The sequence below is a fragment of the Salmo salar genome, chromosome 14 (genome assembly GCF_965601325.2).
Source record: "Salmo salar chromosome 14, fSalSal1, whole genome shotgun sequence".
Lineage (NCBI taxonomy): Eukaryota > Metazoa > Chordata > Actinopteri > Salmoniformes > Salmonidae > Salmo > Salmo salar.
In genome coordinates, this window is record NC_138304.1 from 82,683,244 (window position 1) to 82,705,475 (window position 22,232).

Genomic DNA, 22,232 nt, shown 5'->3' on the forward strand with positions numbered 1-22,232 from the left:
CCTGCCGGTGCAGCGTGTATCCCGCTAGCTGAATATCCATGTCGTCATTCAGCCACGATTCAAGTGCACCTCAAGAGTTTGAGTTATAATGTTGACTTAGGTCTGGAGTACATGTATGTCACCCAACTGCAACACTTAGAAAAAAGGGTTTCTAAAGGGTTCTTCGAATGTCCCCACGGGACAACCCTTTTTGGTTCCATGTAGAACTCTCTGTGGAAAGGGTTCTATCTGGAACTAAAAAGGGTTCTTTAAAGGGTTCTCCTATGGGGACAGCCGAAGAACTCTTTTAGAATCTAGATAGCACTTTTTTTCTAAGAGTGTAGGGATGTTCTGTTAAAGGAAAGGCATAGGATGAACATATTATTGATCAATGACCATTGAGCAACATCTTGAACCCACTCCAAGCAGCAACCCCACTGTTCAGGGACTAGCAAGCACCAGACCTCATCTGGATGACTTCAATGTGAAAGAGACATCATCACTGTACCTGTCTCCTTCCTATAACTCACAGCACAGAGACATGACCGAGAGGGTTGTCATGCCAACTCCTGAGGATGTACAGTCGTGGCCAAAAGTTTTGAGAATGACACAAAAATGCCTCAGTGTCTTTAGATATTTTTGTCAGATGTTACTATGGAATACTGAAGTATAATTACAAGCATTTCATGAGTGTCAAAGGCTTTTATTGACAATTACATGAAGTTGATGCAAAGAGTCTATATTTGCAGTGTTGACCCTTCTTTTTCAAGAATCTGCAATCCGCCATGGCACGCTGTCAATTAACTTCTGGGCCACATCCTGACTGATGGCAGCCCATTCTTGCATAATCAATGCTTGGAGTTTGTCAGAATTTGTGGGTTTTTGTTTGTCCACCCACCTCTGGAGGATTGACCACAAGTTCTCAATGGGATTAAGGTCTGGGGAGTTTCCTGGCCATGGACCCAAAATATCGATGTTTTGTTCCCTGAGCCACTTAGTTTCACTTTTGCCTTATGGCAAGGTGCTCCATCATATTGGAAAAGGCTTTGTTCATCACCAAACTGTTCCTGGATGGTTGGGAGAAGTTGCTCTCGGAGGATGTGTTGGTACCATTCTTTATTCATGGCTGTGTTCTTAGGCAAAATTGTGAGTGAGCCCACTACCTTAGCTGAGAAGCAACCCCACACATAAATGTTCTCAGGATGCTTTACTGTTGGCATGACACAGGACTGATGGTAGCGCTCACCTTGTCTTCTCTGGACAAGCTTTTTTCCGGATGCCCCAAACAATCGGAAAGTGGATTCATCAGAGAAAATGACTTTACCCCAGTCCTCAGCAGTCCAATCCCTGTACCTTTTGCAGAATATCAGTCTGTCCCAGATGTTTTTCCTGGAGAGAAGTGTTTTTTTTGCTGCCCTTCTTGACACCAGGCCATCCTCCAAAAGTCTTCGCCTCACTGTGCGTGCAGATGCACTCACACCTGCCTGCTGCCATTCCTGAGCAAGCTCTGTACTGGTGGTGCCCCGATCCCGCAGCTGAATCAACTTTAGGAGATGGTCCTGGCGCTTGCTGGACTATCTTTTCTTGAACCGCTCTCCTTGAAGTTCTTGATGATCCGATAAATGGTTGATTTAGGTGCAATCTTATTGGCAGCAATATCCTTGACTGTGAAGCCCTTTTTGTGCAAAGCAATGACGACGGCACGTGTTTCCTTGCAGGTAGCCATGGATGACAGAGGAAGAACAATCATTCCAAGCACCACCCTCCTTTTGAAGCTTCCAGTCTGTTATTCGAACTCAATCAGCATTATAGAGTGATCTCCAGCCTTGTCCTCGTCAACATTCACACCTGTGTTAACGAGAGAATCACTGACATGATGCCAGTTGGTCCTTTTGTGGCAGGGCTGAAATGCAGTGGAAATGTTTTTGGGGGATTCAGTTCATTTGCATGGCAAAGAGGGACTTCGCAATTAATTGCAATTCATCTTATCACTCTTCATAGTATTCTGGAGTATATGCAAATTGCCATCATACAAACTGAGGCAGCAGACTTTGTGAAAATTAATATTTGTGTCATTCTCAAAACTTTTGGCCACGACTGTAAATAAAAAATGTCTGAGAAAGAAGGGTTGCTCCAACTGAAAAGGTTAACAATCTTCTCATGAGATGTATCAGGTTTGGTCCTACAGACCAGATGGCCTACAGATGTTGACGCAATATGTTTTTCTGAAGATGTAATGAAGACACCTAGTGACTTCATCAAGGTCACTCACTATCACAAGATCCCAGGTTCGCAAACTTGCTCAAATGACAAATTACCAACCTATATTGACAATAGGACACAGGTGTTGGTGGCATTAGTAGCCTCATATATTTGTCTTTCGCAGTACTTAAAATGTCACCCTGAGGAATCGGCCATAAACTTCCCTAGTTGAAGGTTGCTCATTAGCTGGAGGGGGGCAGTGATCAACATCTACACTGTGACAGGGACCATGCTGCTTCTTCTTCCAGGCATTATAAAGATGTCAAACCACAGAACATGCCTGCCAAAAAGTTCTACTTCTGAGAATGTTGAAGGAACGTTACTTGATAACTGCATGGCTGGAATTGAAGTACTGTGTTGCTCTATTGGTTAGAGCAGGAAACTAACAAAATCCAAGGTTGTGGGTTCAATTCCCACAGGGATTACAAAGGCCTACACAAAATGTAAGAACTGTACTATGCTGTAAGTCGATTTGGATGAAAGTGTCTGCACAGTGGCATATAGTGTCATTATTATTCAGTGTGGTTGTTGTGAAAGCCATTCTCTGGCACTGTGAGAGTGAGTACTGTGTCGGTAACTGGGCTCAGGCTGGGTGTCTGGGCCAGGCTATGTTAAACCAACAGACCGATGCCAGCCCTGCCACCACCGGCCAGGGAGTTTGAAGGGCGGCTTCTTGCCATCTCTTGGGGTGCAGCAACTAAACATGAGACTGAGATAACAATGAAACAAAACTATAGACAGCAGGCTCTGATGGAGAATAGAGGAATCCAACCCAGGTTGTCTTGTCTCTCCATCACTTGGAAGTTTGTACAGTCTGTCATCCAAGAGGCAAGAACACCAAATATGACCAGACATGTTGTTCAACAGAGTCCAATGTTCAGAGCCTTGCTGCAGATATAAATATGGCAACGTTCTAAAGGTTCCATGTTCTATCTGCAACATTCTAAAGGTCTGTGTACCATCAGACACATTCTAAAAGGTTCCATGTTCTATCTGCAACATTCTAAAGGTTCCATGTTCTATCAGACACATTCTAAAGGTTCCATGTTCTATCAGACACATTCTAAAGGTCTGTGTACCATCAGACACATTCTAAAGGTTCCATGTTCTATCAAACACATTCTAAAGGTTCCATGTTCTATCAGACACATTCTAAAGGTTCCATGTTCTATCTGCAACATTCTAAAGGTCTGTGTACCATCAGACACATTATAAAGGTTCCATGTTCTATCTGCAACATTCTAAATGTTCTACTGAATAAGACCTTGGGCAGGACTAGCAGTGGCATCCATGGTATTGCACTAAATACATTCCATAGAGCTCTTCTGCCAAGGCCCGTCATTTAGAGAGACATGAAGCTGCAGAGAATCTGGTGGGTGACCTTTTTCCTTTTTTTACAGCATTTCCATTGCAGCTTGTGTACAAGCACCACAGAGGCTTGGATTTAAAATGTAATATTATAAAAAATAAGTGTTTGAACTGTACAAAGTGTGACTTAAAAGTGTTACATACCATTACCCAGGTGGTAAGGGTAGGTAACAACACATCCACCACACTGTTCCTCAACAATGGGACCCCTCAGGGGTGCGTGCTCGTCCCCCTCCTGTACTCCCTGTTCACTCATGACTGCATGGCCAGGCATGCCTCCAACACCATCATTAAGTTTGCTGATGACACAACAGTGGTAGGCCTGATCACCGACAACGATGAGACAGCCTATAGGGAGGTCAGAGACCTGACCGTGTGGTGCCAGGACAACAACCTCTCCCTCAACGTGATCAAGACAAAGGAGATGATTGTGGACTACAGGAAAAGGAGGACCGAGCACGCCCCCATTCTCATCGATGGGGCTGTAGCGGAGCAGGTTGAGAGCTTCAAGTTCCTTGGTGTCCACATCACCAACAAACTAACATGGTTCAAGCACACCAAGGCAGTCGTGAAGAGGGCATGACAAAACCTATTCCCCCTTAGCAGACTGAAAAGATTTGGCATGAGTCCTCAGATCCTCAAAAGGTTTTACAGCTGCACCATCGAGAGCATCCAGACGGGTTGCATCACTGCCTGGTATGGCAACTGCTCAGCCTCTGACCGCAAGGCACTACAGAGGGTAGTGCGTACGGCCCAGTACATCACCGGGGCCAAGCTTCTTGCCATCCAGGACCTCTATACCAGGCGGTGTCAGAGGAAGGCCCTACACCTGAAAAGCTAAGAGGAGGAGAAGAGAAGCGAGGAGAAGAGAATATCACAGAAACATAAGCAGCAGCTCCATCCCCCATGGATCCCTATTCTCAGTCAATCAGGCAGTTAAGGCCACCGTGGTGACAGACAAAAGGACTACATTCTCTCTGCTCTGGCATCCAGCTGCCATCCTATCACCACTTCATTTGACTCATTAATGCAGGACGATGGACTCCCTTCCTCTCTAATTCATCATTACACTGGAAAAACACTCTGTTGGTTCCTCACAGACAGTCATTGTAGTACTGGGCCATATCTGGCTTCAGTTTACCCCCATATCATATAAAGCATATTGAGCACCTGGTAGAAAGCACTAGGCTAAATCAATCCTATCAATTATGATTATTTCATGAATAAGGATAATTCATTAATGATGACCCCCTGTATTTTTTATTTTTATTTCACCTTTATTTAACCAGGTAGGCTAGTTGAGAATAAGTTCTCATTTGCAACTGCGACCTGGCCAAGATAAAGCATAGCAATTCGACACATACAACAACACAGAGTTACACATGGAATAAACAAAACTTACAGTCAATAATACAGTAGAAAAAAGAAAAAAAGTCTATATACAGTGAGTGCAAATGAGGTAAGATAAGAGAGTTAAGGCAATAAATAGGCCATGGTGGAGAAGTAACTACAATATAGCAATTAAACACTGCAATGGTAGATGTGCAGAAGATGAATGTGCAAGTAGAGATACTGGGGTGCAAAGGAGTGTAACGACCGTCGTCTGTGGAAGTAGGGGACCAAAGCGCAGCGTGGTGAGTGTTCATATTCAATATTTAATTAATAGAAACACTTTAATAAACAAAACACGAAAATGAACGACAGCCTACAGTTCTGCTAGGTACAAAACTAAACAGAAAATAATCACCCACAAACCCCAAAGGAAAAACAGGCTGCCTATGTATGACTCTCAATCAGCAACAACAATCTACAGCTGTTCCTGATTGAGAGCCACACATGGCCAACCAAAGAAACAAACCAACATAGAAAAATAAACATAGAATGCCCACCCATGTAACACCCTGGCCTAACCAAAATAGAGAACTAAAAACCCCTCTCTATGGCCAGGGCGTTACAAGGAGCAAGATAAATAAATACAGTATGGGGATGAGGTAGATAGCACATCTGTAAACAGCCCATCTATGTACAGGTGCAGTGATCTGTGAGCTGCTCTGACAGCTGGTGCTTAAAGCTAGTGAGGGAGATATGAGTCTCCAGCTTCAGTGATTTTTGCAGTTCGTTCCAGTCATTGGCAACAGAGAACTGGAAGGAAAGGCGACCAAACGAGGAATTGGCTTTGGGGGTGACCAGTGAGATATACCTGCTGGAGCGCGTGCTACGAGTGGGTGCTGCTATGGTGACCAGTGAGCTGAGATAAGGCGGGGCTTTACCAAGCAGAGACTTGTAGATGACCTGTACCCAGTGGGTTTGGCAACCAGTATGAAGCAAGGGCCAACCAACGAGAGCTTTGGTGACAAAACGGATGGCACTGTGATAGACTGCATCCAATTTGTTGAGTAGTGTTGGAGGCTATTTTATAGATGACATCGCCGAAGTCGAGGATCGGTAGGATGGTCAGTTTTACGAGGGTATGTTTGGCAGCATGAGTGAAGGATGCTTTGTTGCGATATAGGAAGCCGATTCTAGATTTAACTTTGGATTGGAGATGCTTAATGTGAGTCTGGAAGGAGAGTTTACAGTAACCAGACACCTAGGTATTTGTAGTTGTCCATGTATTCTAAGTCAGAGCCGTCCAGAGTAGTGATGCTGGACGGGCGGGCAGGTGCGGGCAGTGATCGATTGAATAGCATGCATTTAGTTTTACATGCATTTAAGAGCAGTTGGAGGCCACGGAAGGAGAGTTGTATGGCATTGAAGCTCGTCTGGAGGTTAGTTAACACAGTGTCCAAAGAGGGGCCAGAAGTATACAGAATGGGGTCGTCTGCGTAGAGGTGGATCAGAGAATCACTAGCAGCAAGAGCGACATCATTGATGTATACAGAGAAGAGAGTCGGCCCGAGAATTGAATCCTGTGGCACCCCCATAGAGACTGCCAGAGGTCCGGACAACAGGCCCTCCGATTTGACACACTGAACTATATCAGAGAAGTAGTTGGTGAACCAGGCGAGGCAATCATTTGAGAAACCAAGGCTGTCGAGTCTGCCAATAAGAATGTGGTGATTGACAAGAGTCGAAAGCCTTGGCCAGGTCGATGAATACGGCTGCACAGTAATGTCTCTTATCGATGGCCGTTATGATGCCGTTTAGGACCTTGAGCGTGGCTGAGGTGCACCCATGACCTGCTCTGAAACCAGATTGCATAGAGGAGAAGGTACGGTGGGATTCGAAATGGTCGGTAATCTGTTTGTTAACTTGGCTTTCAAAGACCTTAGAAAGACAGGGTAGGATAGATATAGGTCTGTAGCAGTTTGGGTCTAGAGTGTCACATGACCGCGGCAGCTGTCCAATCTTTGGGAATCTCAGACGATACGAAAGAGAGGTTGAACAGGCTAGTAATAGGGGTTGCAACAATTTCGGCAGATAATTTTAGAAAAAGTGGGTTCAGATTGTCTAGCCAGGCTGATTTGTAGGGGTCCAGATTTTGCAGCTCTTTCAGAACATCAGCTATCTGGATTTGGGTGAATGAGAAATGATGGGTGCTTTGCGGGTTGCTGTGGAGGGTGCAGGGCAGTTGACCGGGGTAGGGGGAGCCAGGTGGAAAGCATGCCCAGCCATAGAGAAATGCTTATTGAAATTCTCAATTATAGTGGATTTATCAGTGGTAACAGTGTTTCCTAGCCTCAGAACAGTGGGCAGTTGGGAGGAGGTGTTCTTATTCTCCATGGACTTTACAGTGTCCCAGAACTTTTTGGAGTTTGTACTACAGGATGCAAATTTCTGTTTGAAAAAGCTAGCCTTAGCTTTCCAAACTGCCTGTGCATATTTGTTCCTAACTTCCCTGAAAAGTTGCATATCACGGGGGCTGTTTGATGCTAATGCAGAACGCCACAGGATGTTTTTGTGCTGGTCAAGGGCAGACAGGTCTGGAGTGAACCAAGGACTATATCTATTCCTAGTTCAACATTTTTTGAATGGGGCATGCTTATTTAAGATGGTGAGGAAGGCACTTTTAAAGAATAACGAGGCATCCTCTACTGACGGGATGAGGTCAATGTCATTCCAGGATACCCCGGCCAGGTCGATTAGAAAGGCCTGCTCGCAGAAGTGTTTTAGGGAGCGTTTGACAGTGATGAGGGGTGGTCGTTTGATCGCAGACCCATTACGGATGCAGGCAATGAGGCAGTGATCGCTGAGATCTTGATTGAAAACAGCAGAGGTGTATTTGGAGGGCGAGTTAGTTAGGATGACATCTATGAGGGTGCCCGTGTTTACGGATTTGGGGTTGTACCTGGTAGGTTCATTGATAATTTGTGTGAGATTGAGGGCATCAAGCTTAGATCGTAGGATGGCCGGGGTGTTAAGCATGTCCCAGTTTAGGTCACCTAATAGCACGAGCTCAGAGGATAGATGGGGGGCAGTCAATTCACATATGGTGTCGAGGGCACAGCTGGGGGCAGAGTGTGGTCTATAGCAAACGGCAACAGTGAGAGACTTGTTTCTGGAAAGGTGAATTTTTAGAAGTAGACGCTCGAATTGTTTGGGTACAGACCTGGATAGTAAGACAGAACTCTGCAGGCTATCTCTGCAGTAGATTGCAACACCGCCCCCTTTGGCAGTTCTATCTTGGCGGAAAATGTTATAGTTAGCGATGGAGATTTCAGGGTTTTTGGTGGTTTTCCTAAGCCAGGATTCAGACACGGCTAAGCCATCTGGGTTGGCAGAGTGTGCTAAAGCAGTGAGTAAAACAAACTAAGGGAGTAGGCTTCTAATGTTAACATGCATGAAACCAAGGCTCTACGGTTACAGAAGTCAACAAATGAGAGCACCTGGGGAGTGGAGCTAGGCACTGCAGGGCCTGGATTAAACTCTACATCACCAGAGGAACAGAGGAGAAGTAGGATAATGGTACGGCTAAAGGCTATACAAACTGGCCGTCTAGCACGTTCGGAACAGAGAGTAAAAGGAGCAGGTTTCTGGGCACGATAGCATAGATTCAAGGCATAGTGTACAGACAAAGGTAAGGTAGGATGTGAGTACATTGGAGGTAAACCTAGGCATTGAGTAATGATGAGAGAGATATAGTCTCTAGAGACGTTTAAACCAAGTGATGTCATCGCATATGTAGGTGGTGGAACAACATGGTTGGTTAAGGCATATTGAGCAGGGCTAGAGGATCCACAGTGAAATAAGACAGTAATCACTAACCAGGACAGTAATGGACGAGGCATATTGATTCAGACAGTTAGCAGGCCGGGGCTAGCAAGCTAGCAGTTAGCAGACCGGGGCTAGCAAGCTAGCAGACCGGGGCTAGCAAGCTAGCAGTTAGCAGACCGGGGCTAGCAAGCTAGCAGTTAGCAGACCGGGGCTAGCAAGCTAGCAGTTAGCAGACCGGGGCTAGCAAGTTAGCCAAAGGGCCTTTGGGGGACATCGCGATGGAGTTAAGTCTGTTTTTGCATCTTCGTGCGGTGACGTCGACAGACCAGTCGTGGATTAGTAGGGTTCCAAGTAGCTCTAGGTAGCTAGCAGTTAGCAGAATGGGCCTTCAGCGGACGTCACGCCTGAGGGGCCTGTTGGAATCCTCGGGCAGATTATGTCAGTATTCTAGTCGTAGAGGATGACAAATGAGATACATAGTTATTGGTTAGATATTTCATACATAAATTAATAAATGGTTTGCTAAACAAATCCTCGGAGGCTATCAGGACACAGGCCTATGCCATTCTGCCTGTAAGGCCATTTTAATTGCAGAATCCAGAATTCTGACTCTGAGACCCATACTGAATGTCAGAATAAGTTGTCTAGTCTCACTCCAGATACAGAGAGAGCCAGTACCTGTCACAAAATACCTGTTGGATAAGTGTGTGTGTATGTATGTGTGTGTGTCTAACATCATGCTTCATGACTGTTGTTGAGACCCAACGTCTTAGAGCAGGGGTCCCCAAACACCGGGCCGCGGACCAGTACCGGGCCGCACGGAAAGGATAAATACATTTTTAGCCAAAAGAGGAACCTGTGCTATCATTTTAGCTGTAGCCTCTCCTAAGAGTTCACGACAAATGTCCTTAGCAGCAGGTAGAATCAACTCCTCGCCAATAGTGAAAGGCTTCTTGGCCTTAGCAATACGGCTAGCCACCAAGTATGACGCTCTCAGTGCAGCCACGTTTGTTGATGTGTTGGCTTTCAAGACTTGCTTCTGTCCTTCTTGTTCACGTTTTCTTCGCTCAAAGAATTCAACAGGTTTGTCTTTAAGTGTAGGGTGATTGGATTCGATGTGCCGATGCAGTTGAGGGCTTCATTGCCTCGTTAGATAGCCTATCTCCACATACTACGCACAGGGGGCTTGGAGCACGCGAGTCACCTGTCACAATAAAGCCATATTTTAGGTAGGACATCAGATTTTCTATAGAATGAGGCTTTTTTCTTTCTGCAGTCTCTGTATTATCAACATCGTCGTTGGGCCTTTTATCTCCCATACTCCTTCCGAAGAAGCTCTCCAGCGACGTTTGTTTGTTTTTATTCATGTCAGGTAACGTAGCTAGCTAGTACAACGTTGTCAGACAACACAACTCACGAAGACTGATGAACTCGCAGCGCACGCATTACTCAAGTTCAAAGTCTGTAAACTGTTGTGGGCCTGACAGAGATATTAGAGTGGTGAGAAAGGGACCAACAGACCAACAGGCACCAACAGACACCAAGTTCAATGTAATTACTGCACAAATAGCCTATAATTGTATATAATTATTATTTTACCAATAAAAAAAGATATAATAATAATATTGATCCTTTCCGTGCGGCCCGGTAGCGAATGTCCGCGGCCCGGTGGTTTGGGACCGCTGCTATAGACTACAATATTATGCAAAGCTAGTGTTGATGATATTGAACATTTCTTTATTGTCGTTTACATTCTGTGCTACTGCACCCTTTAAGCCAGTGGTCACCAACTGGTCGATCGCGATTTCATGTGTCTGAAGGTACAAATCAAGTGCACTATAGGCCGACCGCTGGCTAATTGGATGGCTCAGATTACCGTGTCTGCATTAACATAGCAGGCGTAAAAGAAATTCACTGCAAAGTTGATACTGTGACATTTCAAAACATTTAAAACTACGACTAGAGAGAGACTGTCAACGAACTGAGCAAAGAGCTTCTGTTTTTAAAAGTGAGTTTATGTTTAAGTTCTTACTCAGCACTGTCAACACCTTTTATTCAACACTTTTATAAGCCATAAAATGTGCATTCTTCCTACTTCCACTCCTGCTACAACCAGCACTGCAGCTGTAATGAAGGAGTAGAAAAGTGTATCATGAATTTGTGCATGAGGCGACTCGAGTTTCGCCATCAGCTGGAAGACAGGTTTCAAGCTATGCGTCACGTTCACTACTATGTAAGGCAAGTCCTTTCGTGACAAATGTTGCATGACACATTCAGATAAAAAACAAATACCTCTGTAGATGTGCAGTTTTGGCAACTAATCAGTCAGGGGAATCTCAATGTCCATCGTAACCTTAACCACTCTTTATAATACTTGTGTCTATGAAAATGTTATATTACTGTTTCAAACTTGTTATTTATAAAAACAGGACATTTTTATTTGAGCTCCCTCTCCCAAAATAAAGAGAAAAAAATAAAGGCGACACTGACTAAATCGATGTTTGTTTCCTAGAACATTCTTGTGATTGCAGGTAAATAGATGAAAGCACGATCCGTGTACCGTTCGTTCAATATCCGAATTTAAACAACAAATACGGATACCATTTGGATCTGATCATGCACTGACTGAAAATGTGTCAATTATAGCCTACTAGTGTACATACATAATTTCAGTCTCATCATCAGATGTATCAGACAAGGCAAACGCAATAACTGCTTGGTAACATTCCATGCATGCGTATTGGAGGAATTAACCGGCCTATAAAACTCACTCCCACCACTATGTGCTCTTATTCTTGTCACTCCATGTTTCTACTCCGGCGTTATCCACAATCAGAGGAGAATATATTTTTTTACATTTTTGTGTGAACTGGTAAGCCCATTTTTTTCATTAAAAATTACCAACGATAATATCAAAATATTTTAATATCAAAATGTTGCTAAAGGTGTTATTGTAACTTTAAAAGTAACAATGACTTTGATTGAGAGTCATTATTACAATTCTTTATTTTAAATACATCCCCCTTGTAAACTGATCTTCAACATTATAGCACAGTCAACGTCAGTTGAATACTGTATATAGCATATTGGCAAATTATTTTTGACAGGTTGGAAGTAACAAGTGTTTGTTAACCTGCCCTAACTCACTTATTTTTTTGTATCACTCACAGGGTTTGGTCTAAAAGAGGGGAATTATGATCACTCTTTCACCTGTACCCTTTGTGTCTGGGCTGTGTATAGGATTTCTGTTTATTCAATACTTTGTTTACTTGGACACCAGCACTGCAAAACCAGCTGTTTTCTCACTGGGTTACTCCAGTGGAGTTCATTATGACAAAAGGGTTCCAAGACACATACTCTCAGGTAATTGACTTCTGAATATCCATTCACTGCATTTTATTTGTCGCTTTCTTAATCCCAATATTGTAATAGAATGTTATTAATCAAAAACGAATATAAACAAATGCGTTGAGGTTTTCTCCACTTCCTATTAATGTGTAAGGTCTAAGTCTAAGTAGAAAGCTTTTTTTGTGTGTGTGTGAGAGAGAATCTTATAACATCTGTGATTCCTGAAAGAATTCTGGTTCCAAGAGGCCAATGGATTAGAGCACAGTGCTGGGAACACTACTGTTAGGGGTTTGATTCCTGCATAGGCCACATGCAGTTGTTTCAATGACACAACCAAATACTTTGGATAATAGCATCTGCTAAATCAGAGTTTCCCAAACTCGGTCCTGGCCCCAAAAAAAAAATGTGGGTGCTCTAGCACAACACAGCTGATTCAAATACAGTGCCTCCAGAAAGTATTCACACCCCTTGACTTTTTCCACATTTTGTTGTGCTACAGCCTGATTTAAAATTGATTAAATTGAGATTTTGTGTCACTGCCCTACACACAATACCCCATAATGTCAAAGTGGAATTATGTTTTTAGACATTTTTGCAAATGTATAAAAATGTATAAAAAATGAAAAGCTTAAATGTCTTGAAAAGTTGAAATGTGTTTAAGAAGTCACATAATAAATTCATGGACTCACTCTGTGTGCAATAAGTGTTTAACATGATTTTTGGTACCTCAGTCGAGCTGTGAAGTTCAAACATAGATTCAACCACAAAGGCCAGGGAGGTTTTCCAATGCCTAGCAAAGAAGAAAAACCCAGCTATTGGTAGATGGGTAAAAACTAAAATCATTGAATATCCCTTTGAGCATCGAGAAGTTATTAATTACACTTTGGATGGTGTATCAATACACCCAGTCACTACAAAGATACAGGCGTCCTTCCTAACTCAGTTGCCAGAGAGGAAGGAAACGGCAAAATGTTGGAATATTGCTGTGAAGACTTGCTTCCATTAAGCCACAAGAGCATTAGTGAGGTAGGGCACTGATGTTGGGCGATTAGGTCTGGTTCACAGTCAGCGTTCCAATTTATCCCGTAGGTTTTAGATAGAGTTGAGGTCAGGGCTCTGTGCAGGCCAGTCAAGTTCTTCCACACCGATCTCGACAAATATTTATTTCTGTATGGAACTCGCTTTGTTCACAGGGGCAATGTCATGCTGAAACAGGAAAGGGCCTTTCCCAAACTGTTGCCACAAAGTTGAAAGCACAGAATCATCTAGATTGTCATTGTACAGAATGTACATATGTAAGGATAAAGTGACTAGTCAACAAGATAGATAATAAACAGTAACAGCTGTAACGTTTGCTTCCAACTCACACGCTCAAACATGTAGATCCCCTGAACGCAGCGCACTTTCCAGCTCACACTCTCAACACACATAGATCCCCTGAACGCAGCTCACTCTCCAGATCCCAATCACCTGTTCACACACCTGTATGTCATTATCACACACTATTTAGTTCAGTTCTTTGCACCCCATCATTGTGAGGTATTGATTGTTTTGTGTCACACTTCTACTTGGAGTGCTGGTTTTACTGTAATTTAATCCTCCCATGTATGATAGTTTTGGCCTGCCTCACTAAAAATGCGTTTTGCCTATTACCTGCCTGTAGCTAAGCCTATCGAATTTCCTGTTATCAACCTATTGCCTGATCTCCCGGATGACATTACTAGCCTTTTTCCCTGTCTGTACTGTTGCCTTTTTGGACCCCCCGTGTATGACCTTCTACCTTCCCCTGGACCCAGCTACTTGCCTCCTCCTGTGGTTGTTTACAAATAAACACCTGCTGTGCCCTGCGCATGAAACCAGCTCTCTGTCTCCCATTGTGTTCATGACAACAGCAGTATATGTGATGAGTGAAAAGAGTTGCAAAAAGGGTCAATTCATATAGTTAACCAATAGCTACCCGGACTAACTATTTAGCAGTCTTACGGGGGTAGAAGCTGTTCAGTGTCCTGTTGCTTACAGACTTGGTGCATTGGTACAGCTTTCCATGCAGTAGCAGAGGGAATAGTTCAGACCTTTTAGGGTCTTCCTCTGACACCGCCTGGTACAGAGGTCCTGGATGGCAGGGAGCTCGGCCCCAGTGATGTAATGGGCTGTACACACTACCCTCTGTAGTGCCTTGGGGTCAGATGCCAAGCAGTTGCCATACCAAGCCGTGATGCAGCCTGTCAAGATGCTCTCAATGGTGCAGCTGTATACCCTTTAGAGGATCTGAGGGCCCATGCTAAATCTTTTTAGCCTCCTGAGGGGGAAGAGGTGTTGTCATGCCCTCTTCATGAATGTGTTGGTGTGTGTGTGAACCATGATTATTCCTTAGTGATGTGGACACAGAGGAACTTGAAGCTCTCAACCTGCTCCACTACAGCCCTGTCTATGTGGATGGGTGCGTGCTTGGTCCTCTGTTTCCTGTAGTCCACGATCAGCTCCTTTGTCTTGCTGATGTTGAGGGAGAGGTTGTTGTCCTGGCACCACACTGCTAGGGCTCTGACTTCTTCTCTGTAGGCTGACTCATCGTCATCGGTGAACCGGGCCTATCACCGTCGTGTCGTCGGCAAACTTAATGATGGTGTTGAAATTGTGCAAGGCCACGTAGACGTGGGCGAACAGGGAGTGCAGGAGGTGTCTAAGCACGCACCCCAGGACCGAGTTTGGGACACCATGTGCTAATTGACCACACTTTTTATTCATTATTTTTTAAATGATCTCTTTCAGATGAGGACAGGAGTGTTGCAGCCAACCTGTCCCAAAATGTACGACTACTATGTTGGATCATGACTGGGCCTAAGAACCTGGAGTCCAGAACCAAACACATCCGGGCCACCTGGGGCAAACGATGCAAAAAAACCCTCTACATGAGCTCAGAGGAGACAGAATTCCCCACGGTGGGGCTCAACGTAACTGAGGGACGAGACCAGCTCTACTGGAAGACCATCAGAGCCTTCCAGTACATCTACCAACACCACCGCAACGACTACGACTGGGTCCTCAAAGCCGACGATGACACGTTCGTGGTCATCGAGAACCTCCGACACACATTGTCTAAACAGGACCCGGAGAAGCCTGTATACTTTGGGCGAAGGTTCCACCCGTTCGTCCAGCAGGGTTACATGAGTGGTGGAGCCGGCTATGTCCTCAGTAAAGAAGCCGTCAGAAGGTTCATCAAGGGATTCGACACAGGGAAATGTTCCCACTTCTCCATCATAGAAGACATGGCTCTAGGGAAGTGTATGGAGACTATGGGTGTGGAGCCGGGGGACTCCAGAGATGTGAAGGGAAGGCAGACGTTTCATCCCTACCCACCAGACATGTACTTGATCAAAGAGCCGCCCAGAAAACGGCCCTGGTATCTCTTATACGACCACTACAAACCAAGAGAGGTAAGCATAGCCTAACCCTAATGAAGTAGACACTTACATCAAGTATAATCATACATACCATTCTATTCAATTATATTTTCAGCTGTGTGCGGGTGTGATACTTCCTCAATCATGTGTAATGTATATTGAGAGGTGTCATAGATGCTTTGGGTTTGGCATTCAAAGTGTTTTATGATTGAGTAACTACAGTAAATATTTACTCATGGATTTACTCATGGCATTGTACTTATTATAAGTAAGTAGCAAAGCTTGTGCGAGCCGGAAAGGCTCTTAAGACAAAAGCCTATATCTTGTTACTGTAGCGTGAGGCAGCATGATGTACAGGGCCTTATATAAACACTTGTATAATGTTTTATACAGGCTTAATACAGCAGTTGGTATACTACCTAAATAAGCCTTTCTTAAAGTATGGGTCGCGACGTGTCAGTGTAAATGTATAATTATTGATTTGGCCAAGTGCATCTGCTTCTCTGCTCAGTTTGGCAGCTGCGCGAGTTTGAGAGGGAGATGCCCGTGTGCTTCGCGGTTTACCGGATCTTTTTTCTGCAGTTTTCTTGAAGATCACTCCGCGACCCACCCGATGCAGCGCTGTCGTTCAGGCAGCAGATGATCCGCGGTTAGCCATTGACTCTTCATTCCCAATCACTCACCGCTGTTATCAAATGGACTTATGCTAGTCACAAGTTCTGACTGAGCTCAATTGTCATGAAACGCATATACAGCGATGAGTTTCTCTCTCTTTCATACAAACTTATAACGAGGAGCGCCCACAATGTGTTTTGTGTGAGGAAGTGCTTAGTAATGAGTCTCTCATGACGAACAAATTAATAAAACGACACGTCCTGACCAAACATCCACAGCATGATGGTAAACCCAGTGAGTTCTTTCAGAACAGGACAGAATGCTTCAGGAAACAGTGCTTCGACAGTGGAAAAGTAAGTCAGCTAGCAAGGCATTGTTGTCATTTTATAACAGGTGATGAGAAGCAGAAATAAGGGAGTACTAACTCTCATAGTAGTAGATGTGAGTTTCTCTTTCATACAATCCCCTGGCCGTGTACACTGCTAATAGCTAACATTCGCCAAAGCAAGCTAGCTACCAGTGCAACCCAGTAACAGCACAGATGATGATGAAAAATGATCAGGCCTACTGTACATCTTACTGTAGAAATGATTGTTGAAAAAACTAGTCTAGGTTGGAACTGTTGCTGTTAAAATACAATAATAATTGTTATTCTTAACTGGAATAAACTGATTGAAGCAAGATGCTTTTTGAGGCAAACACACTCAATACAGTTCTGGGTTGTTCATCAACAGCAGGAAGCGGTCTCCTGCCTGACTGAGAAAGCAGTAGATGTTCTGGTCCAGTTTGGCACCACATACCTATGCGAGTCAGGGTTCTCAACTCTGGCATACTTAAAAAACAAGTACAGAAACACTTTGAAGGCTGAGCATGACCTCAGTGTTGTACTGTCAAAAACAGAGCCCAGAATAGACATGCTCATTAGGACTGCTGTGTGTTTTCTGGCCTACATCTGTGTGATGTGATCAATCAGTTTATTCCAGTTCAGAATAAAACATATGTATTGTATTTTAACAGCAACAGTTCCAACCTAGACTTAACAATAATTTCTACAGTAAGATGTACAGTAGGCCTGATCATTTTTTTTTAATCTGTACTGTTACTTAGGGTTGCACTATCAGAAAGCCTGTGTGTGTTCTGTTATTCGTCTGTGTGATGTGATCAATCCGTTTATTCCAGTTCAGAATGAAAATTATTTATTGTATTTTAACAGCAACAGTTCCAACCTAGACAGATATGTAAGAGTGTTTTTAATGGGGGAAAATTAACATTAATATATATTTATATGGATATTTAATTTCATTGTTATTTGTTTTTGTCTATATTGCATTTGTTTTAGGCGTAAGTGCAATGAGATGTACTGATATGTATGTATAGTTGCATATTTTCCTATGCTTGGGTCCCAGGAAAACACAGAATTTCTCATTTGGGTCCCAGGCTGAAAACGTTGAAGAACCCTTGACCTAAACGACTATTTATATACTTAATCAGACTGTCGTTCTTCTTTCTCCCAGGGCCCAGAATGTTGTTCAGATCACATCGTATCATTTCACTACATCTATCCTGTAGAGATGTACACGCTGGAATACTTCACCTATCATCTACGGCCCTATGGATACAAGTACAGGTACAACCCTGATGCTGCAGCAGCTGAAATTGAGAGTAACACCACCACACCTGTCTCTGCTTAACACAGAGATATCACAGACAGACTACTGCACTGAAGAAAGAACTTATTTCTGTGTCATGTTTAAATGCCGAAACAACAGCCTGACATTGCTCAGCTTACCAAAGAAAGTGGCAATGAGACTAAGGAAATGGAACCACTATCAAATTCATTGACATGGTAGTTTTAAACATATTTTGAAGCTATACATTGTATTTGTTGTCTATGTAAACAAACATGAACAATAGAGTTACAGTTTTTTTGTGACAGGGTGAGACAGTTGTACTAAGTTGAGTTCATTCTGTTGATAGAGTTTCACATTTCCTTCTTTGCTTTTGTTATACAATGTAAAAAAATATCTATTTTACAGTCGAGTGTTCATTTTTTCCAACTTACAGTTAAACAAAGGTTAACATGATATTTTGTTAAAATGAAAATAGAAGTATGTACTTAATGGGTTCTACAGATTTATGGAGGTCTAGTAAAATATTAAATTCAGATTGATAGCTAAAGATGACATTTTGACAAAGTTCAGTACACAACAGATCATTTTATGTTATGAGACTCCTGACCTGTGAGAATCTGTTCAGTTCAGTGTTTTTGGTGTGGAAGTTAAGGTGTCTTTTAATGGACAATTATTTGAAGCAACACAATGAGTAAAAACAAGGGTGTGAAAATATAAAAAATATGAACTGGTTGAATATTTGTACAGTACAGGGGGTGGTTCACAGACTACATAAAGAACACAATAGAGAAATAGAGTATACAGGTCCTCTGGAGCATCAGTGTAGCAGTGCTGTCGTTCGCCTGAGCTTTGGTCAAACTGTAACTGATATAGAGACTGTGTCCCAATTCTCCACCCTTATCCCAAAGTATGCACTTACATACTCCACATCCTTGGGAGAATTGGGATGCAGCCATAGATAGATAGGAGGCCATGTCCTCAGTGCATCCCTCTGACATCAACATTGGGAAATGTGCAGGCTTTGTATCCGGCCCAACTCTTTAAACAAAGCACCACTGTCTGTTACATGCGAGAACTGGTTGTGAGAACTGGTTTTGTAACATTATGACGTAATCTGAACAAGGAAACAGATCTGAGTCTGCCATAGACAAAACATTTATAGTGGGTGTATGGAAGTGTGAAGAAATCCATGTACAGATAAGACAAAGAGCAGCATACTCTCCAGGGCTGTGCCAAGATACACAGTTTAACAAAGACTGTCATCAACATCAAGCTAATTTCAAGCTATCAAATTATTAAATAGTCATCCAGGGAGTATCAAAATATAACTTTTCCCCAAATGTAACTTTAAACAGGCCACGCAGTGAGCATAGTTGGGATGTGATGAGACATTATCTATAACGTTTAAAGAGTTTACAATACTGCAACTATGGTGACTGCTTTACATGCAATGCATTTTCACACTGTTTAAACTCAAATACTTACATTTTAAATAATCGCTGCTCTCTCACAGACGTCATAAACCAAAGGGTTATATAAAGGTTTTTAACATCATCGAGTTAATGTCAAAGCAGTTTTGGCCCTGTTCCATGCCGATCTACAGAAATCAAGACATCCCCATCACAAACCCCTTAAGGGGCTCTTCATTTGTGTTGTTAGAATAGATCCCTTGTCTGTTCTTGCCACACTCTGATTGGGTTCACCTGTCTTTGTGCTTGTCTCCACCCCCCTCTAGGTCTTGCCCATCTTCCCCATTATCCCCTGTGCATTTATACCTGTGTTCTCTGTCTGTTTCCAGTTCGTCTTGTCAGGTCTTACCAGCATGTTTTCCCGTCTTCCTGTTTTCTCAAGTTTCTGTTAACTAGTTCTGACCAGCCTGCCTGCCGTTCTGTACCTGCCTGACTCTGACCCGATTACGAACCTCTTCCTGGCCTAGACCTGTCTTTTGCCTGCCCCCTGTTTGGGTCAATAAACATCTGTAATTCTAGCTGTCTGCATCTGGGTCTTATCCTGAGTTCTGATAGATATTTTATCAATGTATTTAGATAGGCCTATGCTATTTGCATGGATTCCATTTTGAATTGACTGCTATGAGTGTCAGTGTAAATAAAACTTAACTAGAACCATATACTAGGCAGTCTAGCATCTAGTCTTAAACTTGATCTAGAGTCTTGAACTTGATCTCGAACCACATACTGGGCAGCGTCATGAAGTCGTCTATCAGGTACACGTGCTCCTCATCTGGGCCAGAGGTGATAGCAATCATCTCAGCCTGGAATTCTGCTTACAGCGGGCCTTTCTTATTTACCACTCCGATGACAAACATCTCAATGCTGGCGGCGTCCTCAGGCTGCACTGCATCACACCGGTCTGCCTGCCCATCGGTTAGTACCACGGCGACTTTATGAACACCGGGCCGCGAGGCCTGGAACAGCTGGTTGGCTCTCAAGATGGCACTACCCATAAAGGTGCCCTCGCCCAGGTATAGCATCTTCCTCACCGCAGTCAGAGAAATTACATAGATTGACAGACAGACAGATATACCAGTGGATGAATGAATGAGTGTAATTAACATCAGACAGAAAACTATAATTTGTGTGAGATTGAGGCCATCAAGCTTAGATTGTAGGATGGCCTGGGTGTTAAGCATGGCCCAGTTTAGGTCACCTAATAGCACGAGCTCTGAAGATAGATGGGGGGCAGTCAATTCACATATGGTGTCGAGGGCACAGCTGGAGGCAGAGGGTGGTCTATAGCAAGCGGCAACAGTGAGAGACTTGTTTCTGGAAAGGTGAATTTTTAGAAGTAGAAGCTCGAATTGTTTGGGTACAGACCTGGATAGTAAGACAGAACTCTGCAGGCTATCTCTGCAGTAGATTGCAACACCGCCCCCTTTGGCAGTTCTATCTTGGCGGAAAATGTTATAGTTAGGGATGGAGATTTCAGGGTTTTTGGTGGTTTTCCTAAGCCAGGATTCAGACACGGCTAAGCCATCCGGGTTGGCAGAGTGTGCTAAAGCAGTGAGTAAAACAAACTAAGGGAGTAGGCTTCTAATGTTAACCTCTTACATCTAGACGTTCCGCTAGCGGAACACCTGCTCCAATATCCAATGATAGGCGTGGCGCGAATTACAAATTCCTCAAAAATACAAAAACTTCAATTTTTCAAACATATGACTATTTCACAGCATTTTAAAGATAAGACTCTCCTTTATCTAACCACACTGTCCGATTTCAAAAAGGCTTTACAACGAAAGCAAAACATTAGATTATGTCAGCAGAGTACCAAGCCAGAAATAATCAGACACCCATTTTTCAAGCTAGCATATAAATGTCACAAAAACCCAGAAGACAGCTAAATGCAGCACTAACCTTTGATGATCTTCATCAGATGACAACCCTAGGACATTATGTTATACAATACATGCATGTTTTGTTCAATGAAGTTCATATTTATATCAAAAACCAGCTTTTTACATTAGCATGTGACGTTCAGAACTAGCATACCCCCCGCAAACTTCCGGCGAATTCACTAAGAATTTACTAAATTACTCACGATAAACGTTCACAAAAAGCATAACAATTATTTTAAGAATTATAGATACAGAACTCCTCTATGCACTCGATAGGTCCGATTTTAAAATAGCTTTTTGGTGAAAGCACATTTTGCAATATTCTAAGTACATAGCCCAGGCATCACGGGCTAGCTATTTAGACACCCGGCAAGTTTAGCACTCACCAATATCAGGTTTACTATTATAAAAGTTTGATTACCTTTTGTTGTCTTCGTCAGAATGCACTCCCAGGACTGCTACTTCAATAGCAAATGTTGGTTTGGTCCAAAATAATCCATCGTTATATCCGAATAGCGGCGTTTTGTTCGTGCGTCCCAGACACTATCTGAAATGGTAAATCAGGGTCGTGCGCATGGCGCAATTCGTGACAAAAAAAATCTAAATATTCCATTACCGTATTTCGAAGCATGTCAACCGCTGTTTAAAATCCATTTTTATGCAATTTTTCTCGTAAAAAAGCGATAATATTCCGACCGGGAATCTCCTTTTAGCTAAACAGAGGAAAGTAAACAAAGCTTTCGGTCGACGCGGGCACGAGCCTGAGTCTCACAGTACTGTAACCAGCCACTACCCAAACGCGCTACTTTTTTTCAGCCAGAGCCTGCAAAGCCACGATTCAGCTTTTTACCGCCTTCTGAGACCCTATGGCAGCCGTAGGAAGTGTCACGGGACAGCTAAGATCCTCACTCTTCAATAAACAGAGACAAGAAGAACGACACCTTGTCAGACAGGCCACTTCCTGCCTGAAACCTTGTCAGGTTTTTGTCTGCCAAATGAGTTATGTTATACTCACAGACACCATTCAAACAGTTTTAGAAACTGTAGGGTGTTTTCTATCCATATGTAATAAGTATATGCATATTGTAGTTACTGGGTAGGAGTGGTAACCAGATTAAATCG

The 22,232-nt window shown here is 43.2% G+C and overlaps 2 protein-coding genes across 5 annotated transcripts in view; one reads left to right on the forward strand and one right to left on the reverse strand.

The window, feature by feature from the left end:
• The window catches only part of LOC106570311 (PHD finger protein 14), a 539,603-nt gene that overhangs the window by 29,693 nt on the left and 487,678 nt on the right, over nucleotides 1-22,232 (reverse strand). The gene's annotated exons all lie outside the window — the stretch shown is intronic.
• LOC123726782 (glycoprotein-N-acetylgalactosamine 3-beta-galactosyltransferase 1) lies at nucleotides 11,429-19,745 on the forward strand. 2 transcript variants are annotated; one of them, XM_082961226.1, is made up of 4 exons: nucleotides 11,429-11,635; nucleotides 11,934-12,126; nucleotides 14,881-15,545; nucleotides 17,642-19,745. In XM_082961226.1, exons 2-4 carry the CDS (start codon nucleotides 11,958-11,960, stop codon nucleotides 17,816-17,818), a joined length of 1,011 nt encoding a protein of 336 aa, XP_082817352.1. In that variant the 5' UTR covers nucleotides 11,429-11,635; nucleotides 11,934-11,957; the 3' UTR covers nucleotides 17,819-19,745. The 2 variants fall into 2 exon arrangements, 1 of the variants encoding a protein (XP_082817352.1); XR_006768261.2 differs by lacking the exons at nucleotides 11,429-11,635; nucleotides 11,934-12,126; nucleotides 14,881-15,545 and adding an exon at nucleotides 15,584-16,480.

What these genes read in the sequence shown, in the direction of transcription:
- LOC123726782 (XM_082961226.1), top strand. Translation starts at nt 11,958, where the DNA reads ATGATCACTCTTTCACCTGTACCCTTTGTGTCTGGGCTGTGTATAGGA. An exon ending in TCCAAGACACATACTCTCAG is followed by an intron (nt 12,127 to 14,880) that starts GTAATTGACTTC and finishes GATCTCTTTCAG; the next exon opens with ATGAGGACAGGAGTGTTGCA. An exon ending in ACCACTACAAACCAAGAGAG is followed by an intron (nt 15,546 to 17,641) that starts GTAAGCATAGCC and finishes TCTTTCTCCCAG; the next exon opens with GGCCCAGAATGTTGTTCAGA.